We start from the raw sequence: 22,028 nt of genomic DNA, 5'->3' as shown, positions 1-22,028 counted from the left end.
GAAATGGGTGTGTGGGTGGATGTACATGTGAGTGCAGGCTGCTAGGAGCTATGAGTGGGAAGTGGGTACTGAGTGGGAAGAGAAGAGCTGCTTTAGTGAGACAATCAGCACCGAGACCCACTGAAAGGCAGTCACGCTTTCATGGCTTCTCTTTGTTTTCTACGCTTGAAAGACAGCGTTCCAGGTAGCGAGGTCGGCTATGGATGGTGGATTAATAGTGACTCTCTATGTGTGTCTGTATGAGGGTTAGTAGATGGTTCCCCTGCCCATTACTGTCATGCAAAGTCATGATGTGTCTAGCTACAAGTCTGCATATAAATAGGATAGAATAGATTAAATACACTAGACAGATAGAGCCTATTATTATTATTATTATTAATATTATTATTATTATTATTATTATTAAAACATAAAAAACAAGCAACTGACACATTATCGTGAGGATGCAGTTTGATTTTGTGATACAAACTGTACACTTTCATGTAAAAATGTGCTCACTGAGATTCAACACAGTAGCACATTGCACCAAGATTGTATTTAATAATACTCCAAAGACCAACGTGTAATGGATATTTGATACGTATTTTAATCATGTAAAATGGTAAAATCACAATAGAGTGGTTTATAAAACACAACATTTTTATGGGTCAAATTTGTTTTTAGTTGGTGTAATACTTGTCGAAATAAATTTTATCGACAAATATTAAATTACAATATTGTAAAAAGCTAAAGCAATAGAGAAGGCTAAGCATGGACAAATGGATAGAACTGATGCAGAAAATTAGCTGGAAGTACGGAGAAAGTACACTGTGCTGCTGTGCTTTTAATGAAAACCATCTAGTGGGTCAGGAATCAACCGGTGTCTTTTTCTGTTATACCTTTTTTCTTTCTTTTTTTTTTTTTTAAATCAATGCGTGTTCACAGGCTTTTAAAGGCCTCTCCAGTACTAATAACATCATTTCTGGATTGACGCTGCCAAGAGCCATTTTTTTAATGCAGTTCAACATCGTTTTTGCTTTTATGCCAAAAATCACAAGTGTGCATATTTCCTAGATGTAAAGCCTTTGAAGCAGTGGTTACATTACACCGAGAACTCACCACTGAAAGCTGCCCTGATAAGGTCTTATTTAACAGCATCTTAAAGCAGACTTTAGATGGGCTTCCTTTCAGGTTTTATAAAAGGACTTCAGTGAAGATTTTCTGTACAAGTGCACAATGACAGGAGGATTTTAGTATTTATACTTACTCTATATGCTCTTCTACATTTTATGTGTTAGGTGAAGTAACTATCACAAAGAATGGATGTATTATTTGAGAGGGCCTTTTGATGCTTTAGTGAGGAATTTGTGGATAAAGTTTAGGCCATTTGACCCTATGTCTTAGTTTGGAACAGTTGTACAGCCAAAACTCCACTTTGTCTTGCACCAGTTAAACCAACCGCAGGACTGTCAACTATGTTATAACATGAAAATGTCTGGAACAACAAAAGGAATAGCTTTACCTCTTGGAAATATATCTTTTTGCTGAGAGTTAGATGAGAAGATCAACACTGCCATCATGTTTGTTTGGTAAATATGTAGCTGGGGCAGTTAGCGTCAAGACCAAAAGTAGGCAAAACAACTACAGTATAAAAAATAGCTATAATTCAGACAGATTATTTACTTTTTATTTTACATAGTTTTTCAAATTTTTATTTTTGAAATGGCAAAACATTTTTTAAAAAAATTGACAATGAATTTACATGTCTTATATAAAATAACATCAAAAACCTTACAGTGTCATTTTGTTCCATTGAATGGCAACAAAATCTGCTTGTCAACACCTATAAAGCTTGTTAATTAATGTTATATTAATCTGTCCATAAATGTGTGTAATCCATATCAAATCCATACAACAATCCACTGTTTGATATCGAGTTATGTACTGGACTGTTTTTTGGCTAGGAGCAGTTGCCAAACAACCAGCTGATTCTCCAGTGAGGTACTGGTTCTGGCCCAAAAATAGTCTGACACATAACCCCAATAAGATGCTTGTTTTGCTATTTTTGTTTCGCTACATTGGTATATTTTGTATATTTACTGTACATACACTAGAATGACATCAATCTAGTCGTTTCAGGGTCAGCAAAAAAGACAATGAGCATATTTCTTCAAATGTGAAACTGTTCCTCAGCACATGTACATGACCTTGCTTGCAAATAAACGCATGCCTGCACACATCTCCAAGCATGCAGCCACTCATGTACAATATCGAAGCTTGAACTTACATACGAGCTCACATACACAGGCACTAAAAGGGACCAGATCTTACATACATCCCCAGTCTCTCTTGCTCTCTGGCTCCTGCAGCTAGATGGCCCTCAGAGGAGAGCCCTGCAATGCAGCATCTGTGTGACTCACACACACATACACGCACGCACGCACGCACACACACACACACAGACACACACACACACACACAGTGAGATGGCAGCATGTAAAAGTGCTCAGATCGTAGGAGGGAGATGAGGCGATAGAGAGCACAGTGAAAAGAAAGATAAAGCCTGATGAAAGGTGTAGGAGGAGGAGGAGGAGGAGTGTGTGGGTGGAGGAACAGTGATGGTAGGAGGTGGAGGAAGGTGAAGAGGAAGAAGAAATGACAGGTGGGGAGAACATTTCTAAGTGAAAGGATGCTAAGGATTTAGACAAAAGGCGAAGGCGCAGATAAGAGCCGTGGAAATGACGAATGGACTGCTTAATTAGCTTGGTGATTATGTCTGGAAAGACTTTTTGTGGCTGATGTGTTCGTCGACAGTTTATCAGTTGTGCTTCATCTCTTTAAGCTGGACACACATTGTGATAAATGCTTGAATTGACAGGGGGGAAATTGTGTTGAAACAATTGGAAATAAACCAGAATATTCACACAGCTTGAAAGTTTGTCTTCAATAAACTTCTAATTGCTGCATGGTGTCACTATTAGATTTTGATTTACTCATAGCTCTTTTAATGTGAAGAGATATTATGGAAGGAAATTCTGTAATTCAGGTTTGATGCATTGATAGACTCAGATAATTCATGTTGTTTATAAAAACTAAAAAAAAAGTACTCAACAGTAATTCTACGTTTCAGACTTCTGATAGTCTTTGTTTGACTGTTATGTTAATTAAGGTTACATTTTGTAAAAAAAAAATATAATTCAAAGGTGAATAAGAATTTTTAGAAATGTTAGAAAGGGGACAGGTGGTAGGAATAATGGAGAGGAAAAGACACTGTCAGCCTCTGGAAAAAACACACAATTCCACTTTCCCAACCTCTGTGACAAGTGACATGTGCATCTAAGTACCATATCAAAATTTAAAATTTTATAGTTTCTGTCTTAATGGACTATTATTTATGTTTCAACTGGACAGCCCACGCACTATTTTGAGGTCATGGAAATGCATGTGTGGAGAAAGTGTTGAAGCAAGTGCGTGCGTGCGTGCGTGCATGTGTGTGTGTGTGTGTGTGTGTGTGTGTGTCTTGGTTTGACTCTGCTTATAAATAGTGTCTTTGCCAGTGTATCTTCATTCTATTGACTGCAGCTCTGTTGTTTCGTATGGATTGTGCCTCACTGGGAAAATACAGATGGAAAAAGTGATGGTGTCGTGCTTTTCCTTCCCTTCACAATTACTGTCAATGTGCCCATCAGTAAGAGACTGAACCTGCAGCATCTCCAATACTGCAGCTCAGTGGATGTCAACAAAACACTGTGGTTATACTGGGCAGCTTGTGAAGTGGATAGTTCCTGGAAGACATCATGAAAAATACTTGCTATGAGGAAATCAAACGCTAATATCTGACATATTTTCATAGTCCACCCAACCCTCCTCTGAATAACCTACTTCCCGAGCCACAGTTTTAGCTGAGTTGAGTTGAGTCTGGGGAGGAAAAGTACCCTGAGTGGTCTATTCTGAGGACACAGTGAGGAAAATTGCCCCCCCACAGCAGCTGTAGAAAGCTTTTCAAGTTTTCTGACACACAAAAAAAAAACAACACTGGACTATTTTCTAGTAATGCTGCACTCAAACTTTACATAAGACTTAAAAATGCAGCATATTTACGGGATTATTTTCACAACCTGACATTTACAGTGTGTTGCTAAATACAACTCATCACTGATTCATTCCTGTGAAGTGATCAATTTGCCAGCATGAGGTAGTTGACAGGAGCAGAGGGGATTCAGATGTCACCGTCATAAATATTGTTAGGACAAGTTACAATGTTGGGCTAAACGGTAGATGTAAATACGTCTTAGTTTGATGTTATAATGTACATACTGAAGCAGATCTAAATGTGAAGCAACGATTGCAGATCATACTTCTATTGTACATATGCACATGTTGCTTAGCAACCACTATGAATTAATTAGAACTAATATATCATACAGCTAAGTCAGCCTCCTCAGCAACTAATAAATACACGGTTCTTGTTGCTTGGGGGTTCTTTTTCTTTTGCAATAATGCTGTTTAAAATGGCCTGTAGTGACATACATATGTTTATTGTTGGTGTAAAGAGAGACGGATAACCGTGGTTGTTAAGAAAATAGCTTATCACATATTTCTTAGTAAAGCATTTTCTTGTAGGCAGTAGCTGAGTGGAACTTTAATTTACTATTTCCCTTCTGTTTGTCAGCATAGTTGAAATATTTGATTGAATAATTGATAGAAGAATAATTGTTAATGGCAGCCCCATAATGAGGATGTCACGGTTACAAGATGTTACCAGACCAGAAGAACTGTCTGTTTCTCTATATATTAGTTCCTTTTATTTTCTCTGTTTTGCTTCCCCTCTCATACACAGGTTTTAAAAAAGAACCCTAAAGAGATTGATGTGTAGTTGATTATAGGCTTTGAACATCATGTCATGTCAGTGTTGACGTGTACATTTACTTCCTTCACGTTGCTTTATGCTGTCCAAATGTAAACAACAACAATCGTGCATCAGACTTATTTTTAGTATGTCTTGTTGCCATTAGAGTCTGCGCTTACCTCTCATCCTTTGGATCTCAGATGTTATAATTTGCATGTACAAGTCAGAAAATGCTTTTCAAAACAGGTCAGGTGCGTCAAGTTAAGTGGTTTTTATCTTCAGCATTTTACAGTAGACTCTTGGAATGCTTTCGAAAATGTTGAGGAATATTACAGTGTAATACCAGAGTATATATCCACAGTTGTGTTTGTCTACAAAAAGATCTGTTTCAGTATATGCTCATAAAATCTGTTGCCCAATATTTAAAACATTAATGAAGAGAATGTCATTTTTTCTAATATAAACAAAATGTGAGTGGCAGTAACATAGCAAATTATTGAAAATAAATCAATGGCTGTCGTGCAGTTGCCCATTCTGCTCTCTTTTAGGATAGCTAACAAAACTCACAGAATGGTGACTGTATAACACCACTGTTATACATTAAAGAGTTACAAAACTGTCCTAAATGTCCAGTCGCAGCAGTGCCCATCTCTACTTGTCTACTCACTATTCTACTCCATTCTTCCCTGGCACAGAGAGACTGCCTATCAGCATCAACCAACCCCCTGGCAAAGTGCCATGGGCTTTTTGCCAAGTGCAACAGACCTGCTGTCTACTGAGACGCCCTACGTCTAACTCTATCATATCACCATCTCATAGAGTCTCTCTCCTCACTGGACAGTACATTATCTGAACAATATGTATTATTTGAGATTCTGATCTACAGTTGTCTGCTCTTCACATCTCTCCATCATTTCCTCTCTAAATGGATCACGATAAGACTTCATTTTTACTTTTCTCTCCATGCTTTAATCATTTTAAGTTTGCTCTTCTCTCCTTGATTTTCACTGCTCACTTTCTCATGAGACCCCGAATCAGTATTCTGTGTGTGTTATTTAGTATGGATGAGACACTGTAATGCATTGCAGCCCAGTTTGTCTTTTAGTCTGATAAGAAAAGTTAAGTCTCACACTGGATATGCTGATGCATTCTCGTAGTTCCAATTGTTTCCTTTCAGACTTTAATCCAGAAGAGGGTGCTGTTTTATTCAGACAAGAAGCACACTCTTATGCTTAAACTTGTTCATCTTACACTAAACATCATCCACAGCTCAGCAGGCCACCATGAGGCCAGCCCACACTTCCCACTCCTTTTCCATCCTCTTGAACCACCACTGACCCTCTGAGCCTGTACACCAGTCAGGATGATCTCGTTGGGTCTGGAAATTAGCCACAGAGCTCAAAGTCACCTTCATCATCAGACAGACAGCACGTAGACGTAGCATCAGGACAGAGGCCTCATCTCTGTATTTTATGGCTCTTTTAATATTGGAAGTGCTCTTCAATGGAGCCTTGAACAGGGACACAGTAGGTGAACAAGCAATAGAAGATACAGTGAAGGAACAGTTCAAGATACACTGACAGAGACAGAGAGAGCAGTTTTGTAAAGCAGTCGGAGAGGTGTAGTGTTGTGTGATGTGGAGTCTCTGTAGAGGTTTCATTCACTCTGGTGTTCACATCAGGACCTGAGTCATGCAAGGCTCCACTGACTCTGACTGTGATCCATTTAGGCTGCAAAGACTTACAGCCATAACATGCAGTTCTACCCTTTCCTTGCTGTCTGCTAATTGCTACCTTGCCCCTCTGTCCTTGATCCTTATATTATTCTTTTTTAATAATTCTCAACCTTTTTTGTAACTTACTCACATAGTACTAACAGTGGAACTCAAGTACTCCGTAATTGATATCATCAAATGAATAAATACTGTGAAAAATACAACAGTGTTCTTCTAAAGACACTGTTCCAATTCTTTTGTTCAGAATGAAATACTTTTACAATGACTGGATTTATTGCTGAGATTTTTGGAAAGACATTTATGGTGTGCAGAGCCTGAAGCTTCAAGAGTTTTGTGATCCTATGGCCTCACCAGCAAGCCAAAGTCACTTATCAAGTAGCGTAGTCAGACCATTCTCGAGTGCTGACACTGCACTGTGCAGAATGGTCTAACTGCACCTAATTATCATTCTGCTACAGAGAGAAAAAGTTCTGGCTTGTTTGTATTTCTTTAAGCCAGTCACAAACATTTTGGGCAGTGCTACACCCAGGATGCAGCAATGGTGCTCCCTCAAAGTAGCAATGAGGGAATTGTTTTTGTGGAAAATATGCATGCAGGCAGGCAACCACTGTCATTACAATAACAAATTCACCAAATTAAAACCAGAATGACTGCCAATCCAATCCTTTGGCAAACATTTGAAGTTTTCAGTGTGGTAGGTAAGGGAAAGGTATTCTGAAAACAGTAATATGTAGAAAGGGGAGGAGAAAGCTGCACAAAATGCACAGCCACTGACAAGCTTATATATCCAGTCTACACCTGGTGAGTCAGACTTCTTATCTAGAGAAATATCTTAAGATCGATGAGCTTAACTGGCACAAACTTCTATTCAAGTATTCATTATTTCCAGGTGGTGAATCCCTGAAGTTTTAGTGATCTGCTGACTTTGAGGTATCATGATGCACAAGATACATTTTTTTTTTTTTTTTTACAGATAACCATCACCTTCAAAAAGTACATGACGTCTGATTAAATTAACCATCTATCTCTCACCATTGACCTACGCCTAAAACACACCTGTAGCTGCCAGTCGGTCCTCATAGTTGGCTGATTGTTCTGCCAGACCATAAGCACATATCTTGCCACCTGGCTTCTCACTTGAGCTTGTGATCTTTTGAGAATTCAATTTGTCTCACAGGATAAGTAATGAGGTTGAAGTTTGGGAGTCTGAAAATACTGTAAGGACATATTAATATTTAATGCCATTAAATGTACATGGCCATGGCTTTTGCATTTGCCACAAGTGTACAGTGCCTAAATGACAAATTCTGCTAAATGACAAATACCAGTATGCTAATACTAAACTAAGATGGGGAACTTGATAAATGCTGCACTTAAGTACAGCCATTCTGATATACAGTCTAAGTACTCTCTACGTTGCTGTTCAATATAGAATTTATGTTTCCCTTTCATGGTTTCTCTTCTTACTTGCTAATTGCTTTTCACAAACGCTCAATCACAGCAAGTGACATGAAGGTGATTGGACTGGCTCAGACCTGACTGTTTATAACCGGACCTATTAGTTCGTTGTTTATTGTTTATTTTGACAATAAATAAACTAAAGATCAAATGTACACTAATTTGTAATAGTATTTGTGCTTATTTTCCCCAACATTTACTGTTTGACTCTTTTCTGTTGTAGTCTATTCTATTCTCTTGGTGGGTAGACAGTGAGTAGTAGTATTGAATGCACAGTGGATGCAGTGACTAGTGCTCATTGTAGCAGTACCTTGGTCTCAGGCTGCAGTTATTGACTCCTGTTTTCTCCAGCAGACTTCCCTTCAGTCTCTGGATCTCTGTGGACTGCAGAGCTAAATGACAAATTGCTCCTTCACACACCCCCTTATGCACAACTACACAGGCTGCTCTGCTTGAAGCACTGCCGTCCACAACCCTCCTGCAAAAATCACCAATTCCCCTTCAGAGCCTTACCTTTATTTTGTGTTCGACTGTGGGTGCTGTTCTTGGAAGACCGAAACTACCAGAAAACAAGCATTAACAGAGTAGAACAACAGAGACCCGCACTAATTATTAAAATATAATGATCAATGTATTATCCAACTAACTTAACTATATGCAGAAGAGAAGCCGAGCATGAGTAAAGGACTTCACACACACAACCTTATTCATTGATCTTACACTACATCAAATCCATTCATCTCCTTCCCCTACCTTCTGTCCAATACTGTCCAAGAGATCATTGAATCTTACTGCCTTTCCCTGCCTCAGGCGATTATGTGGGCTGATCAATATTTTCCACCTTCTGCTTCTCCTTGATCTCCTCTTCATGCTGTGCTAATCAATCATCTTCACTCAGCACGGGATTTCATGTTTAGCATATGTACTGTATGTGCTACGATGTTTGTGCTGGTCAACACTGGATATGCGTGTTGTGTAGATCAAACTATACTTCCTGTCCAAGTTCTTGAAAAACTGCATGTCATTTTTGTTGATGAAATAGTTGCCGTCACATTTTCAGATAATCAACAATATGCCACAGTGGTTATCTGATTTTGTTTGCCTAATGTTGGATTGGATTTTGTCAAATCAAGCAGAGCCGACCTTTAATCCCGACCACCCTGCATGAGTCACCAAAATCCAAGGTCTGCTCTGTTCATTTTCAACCAATTTTGACATCCACCTGAGCCAGTGGCTGTATGAGTCATTACACACTCTCAAAAGCACACACAAATCAATAGGGTTTCGTCCAGTGGTTGTCATCTGCCCACCAACATCCAAGGACAGTATTTCACAAAGCCACCTACACACAAACTCACACAAGCACAGCTGCACTTTCAGAATTGTTGACAGTGAAGCTCAGTGGAGCTGCAGCAGGGATTATGACTGACAAAAAGAGATTTGTGAATGTGACTGATGCAGTGTGTCCTAGAGCCTCCTCTGGTCTGCACACTGTTCATTCTCCTTTATGTAACATTGCCAACATTGCAGTTAATAACACAGACGTGCTGAGTTTTCACCATGCCTCGCCTTCTCTTCTCTCTCCTCCATCTCTTCCTGTCTTTCACCCAGAAGGAGTGACCCCATCCCTCGCCCAACCTCCCCGGCTGCTAGCATGGCAGACAGTCGACAGCCAGAAGACGGGGCCCCCCAGTGGGACCCATCAGGAGGGCAGGAGCCTGGTGGCACCCACGGAGCCAATGGTTACTCTTCCTCAGCCTACAGGACCTGCCAGCCTGGCGGGGCTCACATGGCCACAGCCCCCTACTCTGCCAGGGAGAACGGCTTCAATGGGGAGCTAACTGGAGCTCACGCTATAACTGCAGGTAATATGTCCTTCTCATTGTTTACTTGCCATCAGAGGCATTAGTAAATAGACTCAGCACCAAAATATCAGGATTTCATTTCACTGTAATTGCTGGAGAAAAGTGCAAATTTGCACATGTATAGTAAGGGATGGGTTGTGCAGGGAAAAAGAGATTTAATGTGAACTAACCTGAATAGTTGAGAGATGGGATCTCTTAGGGTATCAAAACAATTATTTTGATAAAGCATCTCATGATATTTACTTGCAAAGTCAGTTTCAGTGGCAATTTATTGTTTGTTAGTTGACAGTAGAGAGGAAAGAAGATGCAAGAAAGGTCCTTAGCAAAGATGAAAGAAAGACAACATTGTGACTTTATACTATAATGCATTTTTACATTTCCAAATTACTCCTACAATCCACTCTAAAATTGATTTCTAAAATCTTTTCACAGGTAATAATTTTCCTGTAGTATTTCAATAAAAATGTTCCAAGAAATATTTCCCAAATTGAATTAAAATTGTAGCACCGTATATAAATGTATAAAAATCTTCTTTATAACATAAAGATAAAGCACATACATTTCAATATTACATTACATCATCAAAAACAGCCATTGAGTTGTGACCAGCCTAACTTTGGTGTGTGTTTGCACGGCATCACTGTAAGTGTGTGGATGAAACCAGATATCACATGCAAGTTGAAAAGACAGCTAGCAGTGGATAGTCAGAGTCATGAAAATGTGAGAACATTAACAAGGTTTTCTGTCAGTTTTAAAGAATACAAGTACGTGAAGTGGAAGTGAGGTCTATGAGTGCAGGATTTAATACATGTCTGATTCAGAAGCCTTCACATCAGAAGCACTGTTGAGATGCATGTTGGCCGGGGCCTCTTTTTGACAGCCAAGGTGCAAATCTATGCAAGAGTAACAGTTTAGCCAGCTAAATTCCTTCTGGTCATCAAATTCTTTTTTGTTATTAATTTTGTGTCCAGAGGCGGTGACACAGTGATGACACAGATGGCAGCGTAAAAAGAGTTTGTCAAAAAGTACGTGTTTGTGTAGAAGGAGCTGGTGGCACTCGTGGCAAAACACATCAGCAGTTTTTTTAGCAAAGAGAAGTCTTCATACCAGAGTATATTTGTTTTGATTTAGTACTCAGTTGTGTGTAATTTGGATTTGCATGGATGAGCATGCTCATGAATATTTGTGCGTTATCCCTTCATATTAGAATTATATGTGTGTGCTTGCATACGTGAACTTTTCTTGTGATGTGGCCATATGTAGATGTTTGTGTGTTATTGTGTGATGTGGTTTTAGGGGTGTTTTTGAGTTTGTACGCTGCATAAAGTTGTGCATGCCATGCGTGCGTGGGTGTGTATGTGTGTGTCCTGTCTCTTTTTGTATGTGAGTTTGCAGTTCTCTGGGTCTTCGCATACTGTTATTAACAATGCTATAATTAACACATAAAATCTGTCTCTCTACCCTCCACCCTCACTCACACCCTGGAGACAAGGCCGATAATGTACCAATAGTGTAACCATGGCAACAGATCCCCTACAATTTACTTTGCCGGGGATTTTGTTCTTTTCGGCTCCAGCTTGCCACAGACAAGGCCATTCCGAATGCAGTGACAAGAGACCAATTAACCTCCCATCTCCCCATTATCGGGGCTTAACTGATAGTAGTTTTTAAGGCCGATAACAGTATTTTTGAGTGTATAGCTGCCTGTTGCCATTTGACTATTTTTATGTCCTCAATGCCCATCTTTAGTTTCAGTCTTAGGGTGCTTTCACACCTGTTAGTCCGCTAAAGTGGTTCGTTTGGACCCAAAAGTTGTTACAATGTTGCTATTTTCAACTGGTTCGGTTCGCATTCACACCAGTGTTTTCGCAGGTGAACCTACTCCAATTAATGTTATATCTCCCCCCAGTCGTTTGGCGGCGCTGTTTACAAAACAAGGCGTTTACGATGACGTAGGTGTACGCTGATTGGCGTAAAATTCCCTGTGCAGGTTGCTACGGAAGCTCCCGTAGACCAAAAAGTCTGCTGCGCCATCAAGTGGTCCGAATGGAGACAGGTTTGTGTTCTCACCAGGAGCGAACCGGAGTTCACATAGAAGCGGACCGAGACCACCTCCCGAAGGTGGTCTCGGTGCGGTTCGTTAGTCCGAACCAAAAAAATCTGGTATGCTTTCACATCAGCCCAAACGAACCGTACTTGCAAGTGTTGCGGACTCCAGTCCGCTTTAAGCGGACTAAAAGACGTAGGTGTGAAAGCACCCTTAAAATCAAATTTTGAAGGAAGGTAACATTAGTGCAGATGATTGTGCGATGATTACATCTGCTTCTAGGAACATTTTACTTTGATGATTCATGAATCTCACTACTGCATTTTCATCGTATAATGACACTTGATTCAACACTCAAATCTAGAACAGGTGCTATTCAATGATTACTTGTTATATTAAAATGCACTTTTAATATTAATATATACTACTACTAATATAGCTATAACTGACCAGAGGGTTGTCGAAGTGATGCAAATGGGTGATCTAAAGCCAGAGTTTCAAGTGTCAAAAGGGTTGCCCTCTCTGAACCTGGCTACATCACCATGGATATTTTAAGAGCCTGGGATTTAAATTGGCTGTTATAAGTGCTACAGTTTACCCATTTCTTTACCTGACCTTGTTCTTTATAAGCAGCGGAGACTGTCATCTTAGGGGATGGGTTATATCTGCAAACCTGCCAAAGCAATCCCACTCAGTGAAGCTGTGCAGTTAAAGCAGGCTAACTGTGTGCATGTTGCTGCCACAGGAACCTGCATTCAGAAAATGCATAAATGTGTTGTTTTGCTTGGTCTTGATGTGGTCTCAAGTCTGTTTTACACTGCTAGACCTGCAGCTAATTAAATACAGAATAGAAAACTGATTCGTCTATTAGTATTTATCACAGAGTATTTAATTAATAACTTTTTTGCTTTGATTTGGCCAAAGACTAAACTTGCATGTGTACTTCAATATGGGACAGTGACAGACCTAAATGCACTTTTTCAAAATCATGTTAAATAGTAGAGACAGAGGTAGAGGCCTTTATTTGTCATTGTGTAAATCCAATGCAATTTTTTAAATTGTATAAAGTTAAGTAAAGTTTAAGTATTCTAATGTGTGGCTGTGATATTGAAAGTACAGATTTTTTTTACCAGCATTCCTGTCTTGAATCATTTGCAGTAACAGTGTTGCTTTTTATAATAATTTTTATATTCACCATAGCTCTATGAATGGTTAATTTCCAAAAGTCAAATGACATGTCAAACTTTTTATGGAAGCATGCACAGAGCCTTATAAAGAAAACCTGAGTTAACAAGGATAGTTGATTACCATCCTTGTGACACCCATCATACCCGATTGGGGTTTTTAGGTGCTGTCAAGACAGCTAATGCAAAGAAAACCTGGCTATATTGAACTTGTATCACACTACATTCCTCGGGGGTAACTTGACCTGAAATCCATATATACCCCTCGAGCTGAACAAGTAACTTCTTTCTGTTGACCACAAAATTATTTTGATTTTCTATTCAAATGCAACTGAAACATTAATGACTCTGGTCATAAAGCAGTCATGGAAAACGAGATGCAGCTCTGGATTATTTTGCTTGTATAAAATCAAAATTGTCATTGTCCTTTTCTATTTAAACCTCTTTGCATATCACCATTTTATGTCCACTGAATTCTATAGAATACGTAAAAACAACTGTCCGTCAAATGTAACATGGGTAATTTCTTTCATTTGCTTTCTCTAATGTCTCTGATATCCAGACCACCCTCTGTTTTTGAACTTGCCCTGCATTGCTCTCTAATAAAAATTAAGCTACCAGTGAGTCAACATAATTAGCAGCTGCCAAGGCCTCTTGTGCTTCTCTGTTTCATTACTGACATTTATCAAAGAGCAGCAAAGAACTTCAAAGTCATGGCTTGAAAGTGATGTCAACAAGAAAACAACATTTTTTTCATTTAGATGAAAAAGCGAAGTATTTAAGTTTTAGCTTTGCATTAATGTTGAAATGTTCAAAATAAACTTTCAAAAATCAAATCAAAAAATCAAAGCAACTGTAATTTCAGCCTGATGTCCTGGAATTCAGCAGAAAATGAAACTAACTTAGGTATGATATAAATACTTTCAATGTATCATTAGTCCTTAGAGGCTCTGAAAAAAATGCATCAACCTGCATCAAATGCATGAGTGATCAGACAGCAGAGGTTGTATTGAGATCAGGATGAGATTGGCTCTAAAATCAGATGACCAACAAAAACCTCCAGTATCACTTGAAGCCAATATTATTTTAAAGCACTAACTAGTAATGGTGCACTTAAGTTAAGGCTTACACACAGTGATCTGTTAGAATTTTAATGCACACTCATGGCCACTTGACCTGTTCAGTTTGCTTATTACACAAATAGCTAATCAGCCAATCACATGGCCGCAACTCAATGCATTTAGACATGTAGATGTGGTCAAGGCAACTTGCTGAAGCTCAAACCGAGCATCAGAATGGGGAAGAAAGGGGATTTAAATGACTTTGAATGTGGCATGGTTGTTAAGTATTTCAAAAACTGCTGATCTACCAAAATGCCTTGTTGATGTGAGAGGACAGAGGAGAATGGGCAGACTAGTTATGACAGAAAGGCAACAATAACGCAAATAATCACTCGCTACAACCAAGGAATGCAGAATACCACCTCTGAATGCACAACACAACAAACCTTGAAGAAGATGGGCTACAGCAGCAGAAGATCACACCTGGTACCACTCCTGTCAGCTAAGAACAGGAAACTGAGGCTACAATTGGGAAAGGCTCACCAAAATTGGACAACAAAAGATTGAAAAAATGTTGCCTAGTCTGTTGAGTGTCAATTTGAGCTGCGACATTTGGATAATAGGGTCAGAATTTGGCATAAACAACATGAAAGCATGGATCCATCCTGCCTTGAATCAATGGTTTTGGTTGCTGCTGGTGGTGGTGGAATGATGTGGGGGATATTTTCTTGGCACACTTTGGGCCCCTTAGTACAAATTGAGCATTGCTTAAATGCCACAGCCTACCTGAGTACTGTTTCTATCCATGTCCATCCCTTTATGACCACAGTGTACCCATCTTCTGATGGCTACTTCCAGCAGGATAATGCACCATGTCACAAAGCTCAAATCATCTCAGACTGGTTTTCTTGAACATGACAGTGAGTTCACTGTACTCCAGTGGCCTCCACAGTCACCAGATTTCAATCCAGTAGAACACCTTTGAGATGTGGTGGAACGGGGAATTGGCATTATGGATGTGCGACCGACAAATCTGCAGCAACTGCGTGATGCTATCATGTCAATATGGACCAAAATCTCTGAGGAATGTTTCCAACACCTAGTTGGAAGTATACCACAAAGAATTAAGGCAGTTCTGAAGGCAAAAAGGGGTCCAACATTTTACTAGCAAGGTGTACCTAATGTAGTGGCCAGTGACTATATATCAATACATGTTTTGTAATCATCCGCAGCTGTGTTTGTCTGCAGAGCATCTTGTCAGCATACATTAGCATTGCTCTAGAGCTGGGCAGGGTGGGGGATAAGTGGGGCAGGATGGGTGGCAGAAGGGCTGATGCTGGCACTTGGTGAGCCTTCTCTCCCTGTGAAAAGCTCTTCAGACACAACAAGAACTATTGAAGCACGAAATTGCCCTCTTGACTTTCCTTTGAAACAAAGTTGAAAAAGCCAGTCAGCCATGCTAGAAGTGGTCAAGAGGACGAGATGGAGAGAGGGAGAAAGAAAAAGAGTGAGTTAATTGAAAGAGAAAGAATGCAAAGAATGTTGAGTGTATTCCAGGGAGTGGTTGGTTTACACAAATCAAGGAAGCCCTGCTGTTACATTAGGAATATTGCACTGACTGATGTCAGTGTCATTTAGCTGACGCAAGTAACTGGGCATAGTGTCAAGAATTCTGGACAAGATTATTTGTTAAAGTCCCTCCGTCTCATCAGCCTAAATCAGTATATGCTAGGCAGCAACAGAAAGGAAATTTGCCCAAATTAAGCTCTGGTGTGAAGTGTAGAGACAAACAAAAAGGGACAAATCCAAAGTTTAGGAATGTCAGAATCTCTGAGGCATACTTATTGAACCCAAAGGTCATGGCTGAAACATATGAAGTAAATTGACCGTTTTTTGTGCAAGAACTTGATGTGTTAAAGGACGTAAAAGCAATGCTATGTACACAAGTATTCTAGAGTGTGGTACGAATTTAAACATTACAATTTTCTGTATTTGTGAAAACCTGGCCACTACATTCCCCACAATGCAATTTGACTATAGACAGTTCAGTTGAAGGTTCAGGTAAATTGTACTCATATCTGCTAATGTAACCTTGAGCTGCTATTCTCAAGCAGTCATAAGGAGTGAGCTACATACGTCTAGTAAGCTTATTTCCAATTTATAGGCTTCGGTCCTAATGCTGATCCACTGGAGGCTGTTTATCAGACTTCATAGAGCTCCCTGTGCAGTCACAAAGGACTTCGTATATATTTATTATTCCCATTCACAGTTGTTGTCCCTGAGCCTTGTAAACAGATGTGATACATGTACAATGAGTTGAGTTCTTCCTTTAACTAACCTATATAGGTCGCTTAAATTGACATTTTCCTGCACATTTAAAGTATCATAACACATATTAACAGCTGTTAATATGTCATGAATAGTTTGACCTCAGAAAGCTTTGCAATCTGTATAACATGACACCGTTTATTCTTTGAAGCTTGACTTTAATTTGAATAAAGAAACAGTTCAAAAGTGATTGAAAAAAACCTCAGGAACAGCTGCTGAGCATAAGCCCTTCTTTCAAGATGGGTGGAAACGCTGTAGAAACAGAACACATAAGTAGAAATGGAAAATGATTGTATTATATAATTTTTCTATAATATAGTAAATATTTAGAATTAAGTGAATAAAATACAAATTGTCAAAGTCACACCTTTTTTTTTAATCAGAACCAGAAACTATAAAAACAAACAATTGTCAGATTCTCAACTTGCCTTTCCTTCAGTGTGACAGTCCTTTGAGAAACTTAATCAAATAAACTGTGATGTGTCGTGCTTTGTCAAAATCACTTTATTTTACACGTCTCATTGAAAGTTTGCACTGTGTAACAAACTGTTTACCCCAACCAGATTCTGTAAAGAGCTACAAATTCTCCATTCTTCTGCAAAACTGAGATACTATGACCGGCCAACAGTCACGTGACAAATATCCAGGGACTTTTCAAAAGAACTGGGCTGAACTGTAGGCTGTGTTTAGACAGAGCAAATGAGAGAAAAGTCTAAAAGCAAATTGAAATTTTGAGTAGTGAAATATCTTTAGTATGCAGAGCAATCTTTTTTCTCCAAATACTGGCAATATCTTGGTGCTTGGAAAAATGTTGTACATAATGATTCCTGTTTTTTTTTGTAAAATAAGAAATGAATAAACTCATCTTTCATATATTGCACAAAACACTTTTAGAGAAGACATATACTTCAAGACATAGTTCTTCTGTTTCCATTGAGGTGCACGACTGTATTACAATGAAAAAAAATAAACCTGGAAGCAAAAAACACCCAGGGTTAAGGCAGTGGTTCTTTAGAACTGGACCATGTTGTACATATAAACAGATGAGCTACAACCAAAATCATTAAAACTACGTAAGTAAAAACTTTTTCCCCTTTCTTTTGTTTTGTCAGCATTGTGAAACATTTCTATAAATCAGTCTAGTCTGCTTAACCTTTAAAGGCCCCGTTACCACTTTTTATTACTTTTAGTTGACAGTGAAGTAACACCAGTCGGTTGGAGCATGATGACTTCATTTGATTTCAGTTCTCTTAGGAATTCTGCCTCACAGGGGTGAGACACATTTTTTTTAACACTAAAATTTATATGCGTTATAATAAAATAATTGAAGTCTCAGCACTGTCAACTGACTAAAAATATAACAAGTGAGAAGTTTTTACATTTTATAAGCACCTTTTCCCTTAAATTTATAATGTGTCAGAGAAAATTACAGATGGGCCATACATTTTGTAAAATTAGTCTTTTCTGAATGAGTGACTGTGAGAATGGAGCAGAGGAAATGATGTCCAGAGTGAAAGTTGACCAGCAGTTGCACAGATGTTCACCATGCATTTAATGACCGCTTTCTAACAAGTAATCTGACAGATCCAGCCTCATTTTAAGTGGATCTCCAACTGTAAGATAAGGCAGAGTAGTGATGCTCAAATACAGAAATTAATATTTGAATATGCTACAAAATGTAAAATTAATAAAAAAGTCTTTTTTGTGTATTTCTTAAAAGCATCTTTAAAATTGGCCTTCAGCTTTTTATAAGTATCAACCTCAAAGCATTTTATTAAGAACCATAACTGCTTTGCTAATGTAAAAAAAATGTCAGCCAGCTCTTGGTGCCTGGATTTGAAAATCATTCTGAATAAGAAAATGTCAAAATAAAGCACTTGAATTATTATATTATTTATTATTTAAGGGAATTATATATCATATTAGAACATTGTTCCTCCAGAAGATACAGTGCAGGAAAGACTTGATTTTTAAACCTTGTACTCACGTGGGACAATATTTACTCCATCTCTCCTTTGAGGTCACTAAAAGGCTTGGTTGAGTGACGGTGCATCAGTTTGTTTTCACATACTCCATAGTTTCTTCAAACTATGAATACATCTTTCCTAGTGGAGATGAAATGTACGCTGTATGACCACAGTCTACATAACCGGATGTCTGATGCTGCTGCAGTGAATACACATTGTTAGACTCATAGACAGATTTTCACAAGTACATTTCCCTCTGCTGGAGCATTAATCTGAGCAAAAATTGTCATGTTATGGTCAACTTGATAGAATTAACTTATCACACGCTGGACAATTAGACCTTGTTCTAACATGCAGACCATGTAGCTTTGAGATAAAGATAATTAATTTTGGGATATTAAATCAATTAGTCGGACTTTATTTGTGTCGCCCTTTTGATGCAATTAAAATGTAACACATATTGATTTAGAAAAAAAACAATCATTAAACATTGTATAATTACAAGAAAGTATGAATAGATGGCTCACATATGAAAGATATTAAACAGGCGACATGATGCTGATGTGTGTGAGGACAGTCATTGGCCAATGTTATTACATGACATTCCTTATTTTTTGACATTCAATTTGTAACAGGCTTATTTTATTTGATTTTTTTTTTTGAAATATAAATAACTGGTCTTCATAGCAATAAATATTATCTTTCCCTCAATGTTCATGGTTCAATGTGATGCACTAGAAAAAATTGAAATAGAATTTCATTTCACCAGGCAAAAATCTGGGCTGAAAAGTTAATTCAGATTTAAGTCATCTGTCTGAAAACTATTACAGCCATCATTTCCTATTTAATGACGGCCGCAGAGACAGAGGCTGAAAGAACCGTGACATGTCGCTCGCATCTGAATTAAGTATGGACCCAAGTCAGTGGCCCACCAGTCTGTTGCCATGGCAACCCCTTGCTTTACACATTTTGGGAGCACTGGTATCAAACCAAACAGCACTCCTGCTCTTTCTGTGCCCTCTCAGCCCTGCTGTGTGTGTGTGTGTGTGTGTGTGCGTGCGTGCGTGCGTGCGTGCGTGTGTGGCAGTCTGGTTGTGCTGTGCATTGACTCGGGGCTTCCAGTTGTAGTCTCAGCTCAGAGAGGGAGCGTTCTCAGCTTCAGCCAGCCAGTCATACAGGTAATGCACACTTTTTGATTTACTGACAGCGTATGTCTGTGTGGATGTGAGCTGGTGCGTTTGATGTTGATGTAGGTAAAGAGATGCAATGCAGCCTTTCTGTAAATCAAAGCAAGTTTTTGTGGATGTGTTTTATACTGCTGTCAGAGGCAAGGACAGGCAGACTGCTTTGTCATTTGACATCACTTTGTCAGGGAGATGCTGAGCCAAACAAAGTTAGTTTTCATCACTGACAGTCGGCTCTATGCATGTGACAAGGTCGTTTTTTTTACAGTGCTCCTGATTTGTGAATGTGCATGTTAGTAGATTTGTTTGTCAAACTAAAAATCAATGATTTCTGAGTGAACCACTGCCCTCGATGTAGCTTCTCAACACTGCGCTGTTTGTCTGAAAGAGATGGCATTTATGTGCATTTATTTATTTATTATACATAAAGACCATCTGGAGAATACAGCTGGAGTGCTCTAGTTGGAATTGTGTCCATTTTTACCTCTTCTTTTTTTGCTTTTAATTTGTTATCTCAACAGACAACTTTAAGACTTTTTGTACTTTTGTCAATTTTAAAGCTAAATATATATAATGTCTTATTTAACAATATAAACAAAATAATTAAGCAAAGTGTGCATTGCCTCATTCTTACCTATAGCTACATCTTGAACATGAAGTAAAATATACAGTGAAAAGACTATTGCCTGAAGGATTTTCCATTTCATTTGGGCTAAGATGTAACCTCAGGAAAGCTAAAGTGTTCTTAAAATATGATGAGTCAGAAATAGTTTTACTGTTTTTGTAAGCAATATTATGGTCACACAGGAAGGTGGAATGAAAAAAATCCCAGTTTTTAACAGGAAATGTGCAAATTTCAGACAGTCACACTCTTCAGAGACACACTAGTAGTATTGTATTTGGTTGTTTACAAGAAAAATGCCACAAATAGAGAGCTATAAAGTGAAAATAAGTGCCTCGAGCCTCACTCACCTCTGTACAGCTGGCCAGTCCAACATCAGAAAGGTGTGTAAGGCATGCTGTTTGGATAGATTATTAATCCTGCTTTAGTCTCTCACCAAAATCCATCTTCTGTCCTAAAATGAGTTTGTATTGGATGGTGTTCCATGAACAAACCTACTATTCATTGTGATTTCGAAGCCTTCCTTTCAAAAATATGTCATTCTGATATTTTAAACCACCAAAAAAGCAAACATGAAAATGATGAAAAAATCTCAGACACTCTCTTTGAATGTGTTGTCTCACTCAGAAAACTGAACCATTCACAGAAATCTACAGTGTTATTTTACCCCTCGTGTAAGCTTGAGGGGTTGTTGTTTGATGTTGAAGCCACTGAGTGGGTCTGACGTCGACACCTTTCCTCTGTTTTTCAATTTTACAAGAAAGGATTTTTGCCTGGAAGTACTGAATAGGTGGTACACATTTATTGCACTTTGCTACTGAAAATGGGAAATGGCTGCTTCGAGTTGGTGAGTGGGCTGTGCTAAGTGTTCCCGGAAGAAGTGTGTGCGTGTTGTTGCGGGTGTGTGTACGCCTGCCAGCTTGTTTGTGTTGATGTGTGGGTGATGTCGGATAAAAAAAAAAGGTTCTGAAATGGCAGCGGTAAAAAAGCACTGCCACCCAGTCCTACATAACCACTGTTCCTATGCAAATGTAGGCTTTGAATAGGAATCTGCAGTCTCCCTGCATACCATGCGCTATTTAAAATAAATGGGTAGACAAACTTAAATGTGCAGCTATTGGACTGGTTGATAAATAGCCTTTATTGGGATTCTAAGTTGGGCAAAACAAAATAATGCAACTGCATACATTATTTTTCACACATTTAGTTCTTTAACATTAAAAACTGTTTTGGTCGTGGTCAGTTCAGCTTGAGGCTTTTCCAGTTCTCGTTTAGCACCTGCTGCCTCCAAGTGTTACACAGCCAGAGAGTGTTGACAACCTCTAGATGTTAGTTTTGTCAAGAACAGTGCAAGTCTAATATTACTTTAGTTTTCTTGCAAAAATTGATTTTTATATGTTCTAAACACCTGCAAGCTGAAACTGCACTTCAGTCACCTCTAGAGGGACTAGAACTAGATAATCTACATTAAAGTATTTCTCTGATCATTGATGAAACATCTAAAAGCTCTTCTCTGTGTGTCAAAGTTACATATTTAGAAGTTCACCTTACAACGGCTTGGATGTGACTCTACACTCATGACTCCTTTCGAAAGTCTGTCTGGATCACCTCTCTCTGCTTGCTTACATTTCTGCTCAAACACTTAAAAAACACTCTACCTTAATCAAAAATGTAATAATACAATATTCCATCTGTATATGGTTAAACTGGAAACTAATTCTGAAGATACACTGACACTTTAACAAGGCA

At 38.7% G+C, this 22,028-nt stretch overlaps 1 protein-coding gene across 17 annotated transcripts in view; it reads left to right on the top strand.

The window, feature by feature from the left end:
- The window catches only part of map2 (microtubule-associated protein 2), a 105,253-nt gene that overhangs the window by 48,653 nt on the left and 34,572 nt on the right, over positions 1-22,028 (top strand). For 12 of the 17 annotated variants that reach the window (XM_055015449.1, XM_055015453.1, XM_055015451.1 and 9 more), the window contains one exon: positions 9,633-9,886. In XM_055015449.1, coding sequence (XP_054871424.1) covers positions 9,676-9,886 — 211 coding nt within the window. In that variant the 5' untranslated portion in view covers positions 9,633-9,675. Of the gene's footprint in view, positions 1-9,632; positions 9,887-19,588; positions 19,652-22,028 lie in introns of those variants that run through there. The other 5 variants (XM_055015450.1, XM_055015452.1, XM_055015445.1 and 2 more) reach the window with 3 other exon arrangements.

Source organism: Amphiprion ocellaris, chromosome 11 (assembly GCF_022539595.1).
Source record: "Amphiprion ocellaris isolate individual 3 ecotype Okinawa chromosome 11, ASM2253959v1, whole genome shotgun sequence".
NCBI classification, from domain to species: Eukaryota; Metazoa; Chordata; class Actinopteri; family Pomacentridae; genus Amphiprion; species Amphiprion ocellaris.
This window is presented reverse-complemented; position numbering and strand designations above follow the sequence as displayed.